The 11,714-nt window shown below is 40.1% G+C and overlaps 1 protein-coding gene across 1 annotated transcript; it reads left to right on the top strand.

Moving 5' to 3' along the window:
* The first annotated feature begins 5,577 nt into the window (after positions 1 to 5,577).
* On the top strand, positions 5,578 to 9,949 carry LOC122768615 (alpha-1,3-galactosyltransferase 2-like). Its single transcript, XM_044024719.1, has 5 exons — positions 5,578 to 5,969; positions 7,466 to 7,558; positions 7,675 to 7,770; positions 8,894 to 9,031; positions 9,115 to 9,949. Exons 2-5 carry the CDS (start codon positions 7,482 to 7,484, stop codon positions 9,797 to 9,799), a joined length of 996 nt encoding a protein of 331 aa, XP_043880654.1. The 5' UTR covers positions 5,578 to 5,969; positions 7,466 to 7,481; the 3' UTR covers positions 9,800 to 9,949.
* The last annotated feature ends 1,765 nt before the right edge of the window (positions 9,950 to 11,714 follow it).

Genomic DNA, 11,714 nt, shown 5'->3' with positions numbered 1-11,714 from the left:
GAATTGAAAACACGGCCGAGTTAACGATACTCAAAATCATAGGCACCGTTAAAAAAAATATCTTTGATTTAAAAAACCGCACTACAAATATGTGATTTTCAGATTTTGCTTTCACAAATTGACGGAGGTTAAAGAAAACCTTTTAGTCGAAAGTCTTTTATGCCCGGTACACCGCCACAGCATTTTTGTCACGTTCACAGATAAATAAATGGAAAAAGTGAAAAGTTACACGACCACATGTTAGAAAAATGATCCCTCTGTTTGGTTTTCAGTCAGGTGAAATGGAAGCTTCGCCTTCCGTTTGCATATTTTTTCTTTTTCTGTTGTTTTCCGGACGAACACTTTTGCCATTTTATATGCGTTTAAGCCTTAACTTTGTTCAAACTCTAGGATCCGCGTAGTCGTTTTGCCATCGTTATCATCGCATGATTGACACTGTAAATAATCTATATTAACTGTCAGCCCGTTTATAATAAATATTTCTGTAATTACAGATGTCGGTGTAAGATGTTTGTGTGATAAGTTCAAAGATGTCGTCCTTTTCACGCCTGAGGACTCAAAGTGAAGGCAACGGTCGTGAGAGAATGACATCTGCAAAAAGAAGCAGCTTATTGATAGTGATGACAGTCGTTGCACTGATACCTCATCACAGGGGGGTCACACTCAATTACAGAGGGGGGCCGAAATTAAAAACTGTCCAAGTCGAGGGCCAGATGAGGTCAAATAACAACAAAAAGTTCACAACAGATGATTTTCCATCGTCCATTTCCCTCCGTCTTGCCTGATTTCCTCTGCTGTATTTCAGTAGCAACAACACGTATCTTCGCTTCTTAATAATTGGCTGTACTTGATCATTTTTACTAGAATCTATAAAGCTAAAAGAGAGGAAACCAAATACATAGAGGGGCCGAGCCCCCTTGTGGTTACGGCTCTGTGTTTTCAAAGTCATCATTTAATATATAGTTGCATGGTGGGCTGGATGTGGCCCACGGGCCTTGAGTTTGACACCTGTGCCTTATCATGTTGCCAGAAGGGTTGGGTTTCTTTTTAACAAAAGTGTAAATGTCCACTGGTGTGTGTTTACAGGGAAATGCTATTCAAATCTGTGGACTCAGGCAACAGCTCATCCACTTATAGTCAGTTGCTGTCAATGTTTAACCCTTAGTGCTAAAGCAGGTGCACCCTTGGTAAATTGCCATGGGAATAATACACAACTCCTTATATGGACATCCGGTCACATTATAGGTCACATTCTTATGTGTTGTTGAGTCAAAATTATGATTCATTTTTAGCAGTGATATAAAGGAGCAATCATTGTGCAGAAGCCCAAACTAGAGAGTTTTTCTTCCCTTTTTGTTGATAAAAACGATAAAAAATGTCACCCTTTGATAGAGTAAACTCTGTACGGTAACAGTAACATTCCCCTGTGGTTTCATATCGCTATGTGATGCAGTGTCCATGGCCTCTTTTATCTGTAGTGGAATAATGTTTTCCATGCAAATCACATGTAAAGCCAATCACTGTCTGGTAACATGCACAAAGTATAACCCTGTTATGACCACGGTGACACATGAGTAGGGTTTGTGTGGCTGCAGAAGAGGAACACGAACAGCAAATGCAGAAACTACAAGTGTTCCACCTCTGCCAACTTCCCGACGTTCGTTACAGTCAAAACAAAAACAGAGGGGTTCTTTCAGTTCATCCTCGGTTGTTAGGAACAAGGCTTTGAAGGCCAAGTATTGTAATAATTAGTGGTTTAGAAACGACCAAAGCTGTAATTCTAGAGGGAAGGTCTGAGCCCTTTTCAGAGACGTGCCAAAACCTGTGGATGTTGACAAGTTGACAGAAGAAAGACATTCAGCCCATGAAAGACAGCTCAAATCATAAAAATGCTATTGTTCTTGCTGCGTCCGATCCCTCTGACAGTCATACGTCGTACCACTTGCCCACACTCAAAGGTCAGTAAAGCTACAGTGCGTAACTTTTACTCTTGCCTTTGCAGCAAGAAGACCGGGGTTCGCGACCCGGTCGGAACAAGGGCCTTTCTGCATGGAGTTTGCACGTTCTCCCCGTGTGTGTGTGGGTTTTCTCCGGGTTCAAAAACGTGCAATATGGGGATTAGGTAAATTGGACACTCTAAACTGACCATAGAGTGGCACCGCTCCCCGCGACCCCTCATTCCTGTGCATTACATGCATTCCTGTGATGCACACAGGAATTGAATTGAATTCAAAAGAACCGAAGAATTCTGCCGCTCAAAAACCCAGACGTTTGACGGGGATAAATGCCTCCCGCGCTGCATGTGCATACACACAAAAGCTCCCTGTCGAGTCTCATAGTTTCGTGGTCCACAGAGACCAAACAGAGGCCGAATAATGACATCAGCAACGATGTTGGACGTCTCTTATCAAATATGCATTCAATTTGTTATTTATCTAATAACTTTGAGTAAATATGTCTGCAGAGCAAATCAAACTGCTTATCAGACGCAGAATCATTATGTTAACAGATTCAGGTTGTTCGGTTTCACAGTTTGCTCGACGGGAAGCTTCAGTTCATTGTTTTGTGGATGCAACAGGTTGCACAAAAACCTCCTCTGTGTCCATGCAAAGCACCAAGCTACACATGACCTGCTTTGTAAAAATAGCAAAACATAGCTTCAGGGTTTGGTTACAAGAGACATAAGAAAAAATGTGTGAGTCAATGATTGACTGGTATTCACCAGTTGAATAAAAGCACACGATCAAAATAACACATTTCTTTATACATGCTGGGTGTGCGCATAAGCAAATATTTGCTACCAGGCTTATATGGAAGGCTGTTTGTAGAATCATCTCAGCACTCTAAATAAGCCTAGGAGGAGGAGAGCTCTGGGTCTCGACAGCCATGGCCTGCAGAAGAGTGCGGGCGCGAGCATGTACGGCATTCCTGTCTGAGTGTGACGACATTCTCACCTGGTTCAATTCTGGCCAGAGGAATGTTGCGATCTTGTGGAGCTCCTGCATTATACCGAACCCGTCGGGTCCCGTCGAGGAAGCCCGGAGAAGCAGGAGAAAACACACACACGGGGGAGTACGTGGCCCGTGTTCCGACCGGGTCGAGAACCCGGGGTCTTCTTGCTGCAGAGGCAAGAGTGCTAACTGCCGCTCATGTGATATTGCTTAAGTAAAAGTTACGCCCTGCAGCTTTATTGACTTTAGAGCGTTGGCAAGTGGTACAACTTATGACTGTCAGAGGGATCGGACCCAGCAAGAACAACAGCATTTTTATGAGTTGAGCTGTCTGTTGCTGGTCAAACATAAGCTTCATTATCACACAATTGTGTGTTGTTCCTGTTCCCAAAGTCCTCTATTTAGACAGTGTTTTTGTGTTGTGTGACTACAACAACAGCTTTGTTGTGTTGCATCAGGTATTGACCAACATGTGTTCCACAGGACACGGGAGCAGGTTCAGACCACACTGAAAACTGCATATTCTCACACAACAGCAACAGAAATCTCCATGGTCTCAATCTTAGACTGAAAATAAAGTTTAGTCTCTGTTTATTGTGAACTGAGGTGCGAGATCATCGACTCTGTCGTGAATCATTTAACCCGCTGACTTGGATCATGCAGGAAGAGACGCTGATCTGCGGCGTAAAGGTTAACTCTTCCAGCAACAACCTTACTGACAATGGGTGGTCTGACTTCACTAAATTCAATACAGTTGAAATCAAAACCACCCACGGTCAATGAGATCGTCGCTGGAAAGGTTTTGTTCTACACTTTACTTGCGTCTGTCAAACTTGCTTGCGTGCGTAAAATCGTCCGACTCGTTTTTAAATGGCTTTATTTGATATTGATGTTCAATATTTATTTATTTATTTCGTTTCATTTTCTGAACAGGCCAATAATGTGTGTACGTAGACAAAATAGCATCTAAATCTCAGGGGGTAAACGGAAAGACGCTGAGTTACACTTTTACGCCCCTCTCACCTTAAAAGTTCACAATTGAACACAAACTAATGTGTTAAATCCATGATTACATTGACTCTCCTTCATTTAAACAGTCAGGAGAGGAATTGAACTTGTGACCACGATGTCTTTTGCAAACAAGGTACCGGTCTTAACCACTGAGCCACTGCACCCCCTCGTTTATATTGTATTGTACCCAGGGGTGGACTGGGACAAAAACTTGGCCCTGGACATTTTGGTCCAGACTGGCCCAGTATAATCCGCGCGTAGATACTTTACCTTTATATTCTGGAGCCTTGAATAAATAAATGATAAATATACAGTGTGTAGCTTACTGTACTTGCTCTTTAGAAGGATACTGGATAAAAGGTTTAAGATTCCAGTGTTTATTTATCACTCATATTCACACAGCTGGACATGAGGAGTCGTGTGGAATAGGTTAAGTTTGAACAAAATTACATGCAAAAAATGAGTCTGCATGCAATCAGAACTTTGGCTAGCTGACTAAAGTATGGAAAACAATAGTATAATGATCTGAAAAGTGGACAAATACTTTTGAGCTGTACACAAACAGTACAGCTCAACATAATGTACCTATTCAAATATATCTGCATATTATGTGATGTTTTATTGTGACAGTAGTTCATTTTAACTATTGTTTATAATGTGAAACTGTTGAAAGGACAATAAACCATAAAAACTGACTGGAGTTGTTAGATCAATGTCCTTCATGAACAAAATCTACCAAATCCGTCCATTTAAGCAGTTTATAAATTTGTATTTTTGATATTTTTGTCTGTTGAATGAAATGAACTGAAGTAAATAGAGTTGTATCATAGCATGATAAAACATTTTATTTATTTATTTTAATGTATTTTTGTTCATTCATTTCATAAATGTGTCTTTCCTGAAACCACAATTGGCGTACGTAGAAAACACATTCTGCTTTGTTATCGGCTAAAACCACGCACGGCCCACGTCAATTTCACCTGTAGAAATCACAATCAGCGCGTAATTTGGCGCAGCTTTTGCAGGTTTCAGGTAACGCCCATGTTTGCCCATAAATAGTCAGGAAAAACGCCCCAGATTAAGATGAAGTCCCGCTCCTCTGCGCACTGAGGGTTTTGGATAAATAGTGAGCAACCACTGTGGGTGTTATCACTGTCACCTGCAAGGTCAGTGAATGGTTAGTCAACCTGTTTCTGTGCGCACTGGATCCGAGCGTGGCACAGACATCCAACACTACAGCGCGTGGAAGTTGGAACTACTGGCTCCTCCTCCTCTAGGGACAAATCAACTATTTTGCGTAAATGTCAAAAATAATCAAAAACAACAATCGATATTTAAACACTATTGCAACTTTCCTTCACAATTTAAGTCTTTTATAACGCAGCGATGAAATAAAACTCAAAACGCGAAAGTGTTATTAGAAGCACAGTATAATTATTTATTGATTCTCTTTTGAACCACGTGACTCTGGAGCTGCGTCTCATGCATGGACTTATTTAAAATGGTATCTTCCAATAACACACCGTTCATCTTGTGTATTTGTTGATTTGAGGGAGGCGTTTAAGGGCGTATCAGTACATTTGTTTATTCATTTAAACATGCAAACGCAGACTTATTGTGTGACAGTTTCTGGATGCTCATCCTTCCGCCATCAGTGTCTTCAGTTTACGCATGGCTCAGTGTTTCCGTGAAGAACTATAATACGTGTATATTCATTTATTTACCAAACCTTTGCGTGGAACGCTTGCGTACGTCTTCTTTCTTTTGTGCGTACGCAAGCTTGACTTGAGTGCAAGTGAGGCCTGCAGGAACTAAGCTGCAGGAGCTTCAGACATTCAACCACTCCCTCCGCTCCGCGTGTTTGAGTCGAAGACAGACCGAAGACGATTCGTTAACAACCGACTGTCCTCGGTGTGGCTCGACCTCTGTGCGTCTCCAGGAAGATTTTAATTCATCTGTGGGAAAACATTTGAGAGGAGCGACTTTTGTCTCCAGCAGATCACGCAGGTAAGTTCATCATCATCATCATCATCAGCTTCTTTTTCTGCGTTTAAAACAGAGCAGAGTTGAGTCCAGTTTTTAGGGGAATGATTCTGTCAATTTCTGCTTCTTCTGAGTGTGTTTTGAGTGCGATGCCACAGATGAATGGTTAAAAAAAAGTCGATTTTTAATTGATTTGATGGTTTTATTTGCAGTCAACACTGGTTACAGTGACATATGGAAACAAAATGGGAACTTTTGAGGTTTTAAACTTTAAAAACCTCTCTGTTATTTCTGAAAAAATAAGACTTGACACCTTTTCTAACACACAGAACCAAATTTAATCCGCCAACATGGGACAGGTTTGTGCAGCTGTTCCTGTGTGGACACAGACTTGAGCTTTTATTTGTACAAACTATTAACCATCACCGGAGAAAACCTAAATTGAACCTAAGTTAAAGTTCAATCCTGACCTCAAACAACGCCTCAGTAAGTAGGTTGTGACTTCCGGCAACTCAAGGTAGTGTGAGGACAACATAGACGACACTCTATACCATTGTAGCTTCAGTTTATAGTTTTAGAAAACTACTACATAATATGATAACATGTCAATACTCATAAATTATCATAAGTGGTTTAAAAATCCTGAAGTCCAAAATGTGCAACCAAAAACTAACGTTAGGGCAACACTAGAAAAACTTTCCATGGCAACCACTGGAGAACCTCCAGGGAACCAAAATTGCAAAATGATTCTCTTCAGTATAACAAAGGTTCAGTTGACAAATGTATTCCACAGCTGCTCTAAATGAACTGCATTTAATTGATTATCAGATTGTTCATGTTTCTGTAATGGTTAATACACCAATATGTGGAAAGTCTTTAACTGAAATGATATTTGTAATGCTTGAATTACAAATTTGTATTTGTGTTATCCATGAATTTTTCAAATTCACTGTTTTATCAAAAAAAAACAGAAAAAATATTATTATTATATTATTATTTCCTGATTAAGATGTCAAATCATAGTGATTTACTTGCATTACTGAACAGAAAAATTGGTTTTAGTGGTTGAATGTTGTGCTTTATTCATGTCTGACTCATCAGAGAAGAAGCCCAGTGAGCCGCCTCAAATTTGGGCATAAATAGTTGAATTCAGTTTTGTTATTTGCCAATTAAATAACAATAACATTCTCAGTTTTAAACACGTTTTTGAAAGATTTCTAAATAAAACATACATTTCTTATGGCAGGTGGTCTAATACATTTGTTAAACACTATATATCTTCATCATATTAATAGAACACTGTGCAAACGCACTGTAACACATAGTAGTATATATATTTTAATAATCTAAGTGGGGTTTTTTCAGTTGCCTTCACTTTACCTCACAAGAGGAATCAGTCGACTGACGTTGGATGCCTGTGTTTTTCGCTCGCTTTGAGAAGCGTTTTAGTCCCAAATAAGTTCCTTATTCATGATCTAATTATTATGATCTGACTTGTTCTTGCTTTTTTTTGTTTTCAGCAGATTTGTTCAGAGGATGAAGGTTGTTTGGAAGTGTGTGCGTTTCCTTCCAGTTGTGCTGTGTGTTCTTTACTTTGTTTCCCCGTCTTTGAGGTGAGCACCAGAACTTATCAGTCATTTCTCTCTTGTACAATAAAAAATAAAAAAGTACATCTATTGCATTCTGCAAAGATATAACATGGCTGTATGTTGTTGTTTTTTCACACCAGATACTTTGTGAAGTATATTCATATGGAGAGATGCTCTCTGAAGAGTGCAAAGGAGCTGATTCTGGACAACAGCGTTGATGCCAGTCTTGACCTTGTGTAAGAACATAAAGATGTTAAATTAAAGTATACCGGAAGAAATACACTATACTTATTTATTTATTTTTTGTTTGTTTTTTTTACTGATTTCCAGAGATAGATGTGTCATGTGATCATTAGACAGTGGATCTGATATACACGCCTCATTGCTGAAGCAACAGTTGGGATTGGGGGGAAAAAAAGGAAATGAATTTGACTAATCTAATTCACTTCCTTCTTTCAAAGAAAATTAAAGCCCCACAATGCTCTTCACTGTGTTTCTGTCAATTATAACAAAACAAGATCTACAAAAAAAAGAAAATTCATTTAAAGAAAACTGGTCAAATTTAATCCAACTCTGTAATAAAATGAAATAGTTTATTCTTCACTTGACCAAGTGGGGAAAAAAATGGGCGAAACGGCCCTTTAAGCTTTCACTCCAACCTTTTTTTCCCCCTTTCCCTTCTGATACTTCCAAAGTGAGGATTTTATGGCTGTAGAATTAAAAAGTTCAACGAGTTAGTGCTTCAGCCCCATTTTTTTTTTCCCGTTCCATAGCTGGCATTTATTCAATATTACTGTGTGTTTTCACTGCAATGACAGTTTAAAAGGAATAAAAGACAAATTTTTATATATATATATATATATATATATATATATATATATATATATATATATATATACATATATATATATAAAAAAAATAAAAATTTCACATTAATAATGCACATTTCCATTTTCAGCACACCCAAGTCGGTGTAGACTTTATTATGGGTTGCCCTTCACTGCTTTGACAGTGAATGACCACGTTTCAAATGTTATGTATTGTTAGCTCAGTGTTGCCCACTCACCTTCCCAACAGAATAAACCTGTATGTGTGTGTGTTATGTCTGAGGTGGTGTGTGTGAAATTTCAGATCGATACAAAAACCTGGTTATGAGTTTTACCTGCACAGCTCAGAGACGGGATTTTGTTGAGGCGCAGGTCGAGGGAAAAGTTTGCAGAAACAGCAGAAAAGTTCTTGAAAGGCAGTTCTACTGACTCTGAATAGGAATGAGATTTTGAGATGAAAATCATTCATATTTCATGCGAGTGATTCCCGTTCCCCATGTCTGATCTCATCTCGGGACAACCTCTGTTTCAGGAGCAGGAATGATGTGCAAACGTGCACATACTGGAGAGCTCCGATCATCTGGGAGGGAATGTTTGATCCTGAGATTTACGACGAGACGCACAAGAAGAAAGGCTCCTCTGTGGCTCTGGTGGTGTTTGCTGTAGGCAGGTTTGTTTGTTTGTGTCACTGCTGTGATTTATTTTTGTGAAATCCATCCTACAATCTGAAAAATGTCTCCTCTTCCATCACAGGTACCTGGAGGCTTACCTCGACACCTTCCTGAACTCGTCGGAGCGTTACTTCATGTTGGACTTGCCGGTGACGTACTACGTGTTCACAGACCGGCCGGCGAAGGTGCCACCACTGAAGCTTCCTCCTCACCGAAGCATGAAGGTGATGAGAGTGGAGAAGCATGCCAGGTGGCAGGATGTCTCCATGATGCGGATGAAGACCATTTCAGACGCCATCAAGACGGACATTAAGCATCGCTGCACGTATGTCTTCTGCTTCGATGTGGACCAGGAGTTTACTGGGAGGTTTGGTTCGGAGGCGCTGGGAGACTCCGTGGCTCTGCTCCATACTTACTACTTCGACCTGCCAAAGATGTTGTACACCTATGACCACAACCCAGAGTCCAAAGCTTACATGGAAACTGGGGATCTCTACTACCACGCTGCTGTCTTTGGAGGCACGTGGGAAAGTGTCAAAGCGCTGGTGGACGCCTGCCACCAGGGCATCATGGAGGACAAGCGCAACCGCGTGGAGGCTCTGTGGCACGACGAGAGTCACCTGAACAAGTACCTGTGGATCCACAAACCGAGCCGAGTGCTCTCCCCCGAGTACTGCTGGGACCCGCTGAGCGGCAAAAACGGCGTAGTTCGAGTCCAGCGACTGGTGTGGGCGCCCAAACAGTATAAGAAACTACGCGCACCTTAGACTGATTTGGTTGGCAGTGTTGCCTGACATCAAGAAGGTCACCGGTTCGAATCCCAGTTCTCCACACCAGGACATTGGGCACTCTAAATCAGTGGTGTCAAAGTGGCGGCCCCCAGGGGGACCACATGTGGCCCACCAAACAATATCAAGTTATTTCTGTATGTTTTTTTTTTTTTTGTAATTAATAGATTAAATGGATGAATTTTCTTTTTATTGTGAATATTGTTGCATATTAAAGCAAGCACTTTTATTTTGACGCACTTTAAAACAAACACAGTGGATAAAAGACAGAATAAGTAAAATACAGAAAAGCTCACACCAGGCAAAAGAGTTTATATATATAAAAAAGGAATCAATATGGAATATTGATATAATGATATATATTGTCATTGTCCACCACAACTGTTGCTTTTTTTTTTCTTTTTTTGTTTTACTTTTACTTGACTGACCAGACAAATGGCCCTCAGGTCATTTGAGTTTGAGACCCCTGCTCTAAATTGACTGCAGGTGTGAGAGTGATTGGTGCGTTTGCCCTGCGGTGTATCCCACCTTTCGCCCTATGTCAGCTGGAATTGACTCCAACCGCCGCCACGACTCTCGCGTGGAGGAGAAAGTTGTAGATGATGAGTGAGTAAATGCACTGTGTGGCTCATTTTTGTTTTCCTCTGTCATTTGATCGTCTTTCTCAGATGATTATTGTTTGGGTCAAATCTTATAACACACACACACACACACGTGCCGAAACCCTTGAAACGCAGTATATTTGATGACTAAATATATTAAAAGTGTGTTGTAACGTGGCAACTTGCAGAGTTTTGCTCTTCAAGGTGTGCTCGAGGAGAAATTATCTTAAGAATGTATGCTATAATTAAATACGTACACACACACACACTTCCCCTTACTGATAATTGAGATCAGGCGTCATTAAATGCACCTTTGCAGCTGTTAATTTCCTTGCCCGCCTTTCAAAGAATGCAAACGTGCTGGAGCATTTTCGAGATGCTTGTCAGTTTGTCTTTGTTGCGCGAGTGTGTTTGTGTGATACATTGAAATGAAAGAATTGTGTGTAAATAGGTCACTGATTTACCTGCACAAAGAATAAAAGGACTCTATAACAATTGCAGTGACCCCCTGAATGTGTGCTGTCGTCCCCTAATGGACCCCTGAGGTACTGAAGGTGATGCCTTTTTTTTTTTTTAAAAACGAGAGGAGCGATCATTGTGCACAAAATAGACCCGTTTTTTATTTAATTTTTGTTCCTAATAACGAGCCAAGCTAACTATTTCCAATTTTACTTTATTTTTTTAGTTCTTTTTGCTCAGTTGTGTTTATACAGTTAGTGAAAATGACAAAAAAAAAATCATCAGATTGCCTAAAGTTTGTACTGGGGAAAAAAAAGCATATTAGACACTCTATATTGCACATTTTTTTTACATAGAAATGGAAAAAAAAGCAGCCTAAATGCTCTGTATTCTAAGGGTTTAAACGACATGCTGTTAGTCTTTTATCTGATCTTTTCATAGGTGTCACTGGATTTGTCGATCGCCTCATTCGTTCCATTCCCGGTGGAACCAAAGTTTGGGAACAGCAACAACCACACTGGGAGAGAGCTACACCACTTTAAATGACTGGTCAGTATATACATGCATCAATATTGTAGTGAACTGTTTCTCAGATGCAGGACCAAACAAAGTGAAGCAGTATTCCGTTATTCTTCTCTTCCTGCACCTGTGGAACAAACTTCAGTATTTACTGTAGCCTTTTTCTGAAATTCTTAAATAATCATCTTATTCATCAGTTCATTCGTGTCTTTTAAATGCACTTTGCATAGATAAATCACACTTTAATCTTGTGATTTAAATGACTAGGCCCTTTGTAGTTGCCCCGTGTGTAACTAGTGCTATGCACATAAACT

Source organism: Solea senegalensis, linkage group LG4 (assembly GCF_019176455.1).
Source record: "Solea senegalensis isolate Sse05_10M linkage group LG4, IFAPA_SoseM_1, whole genome shotgun sequence".
Lineage (NCBI taxonomy): Eukaryota > Metazoa > Chordata > Actinopteri > Pleuronectiformes > Soleidae > Solea > Solea senegalensis.
Note: the sequence above shows the minus strand (reverse complement) of the source record. Positions and strands in the feature narration are given on the sequence as shown.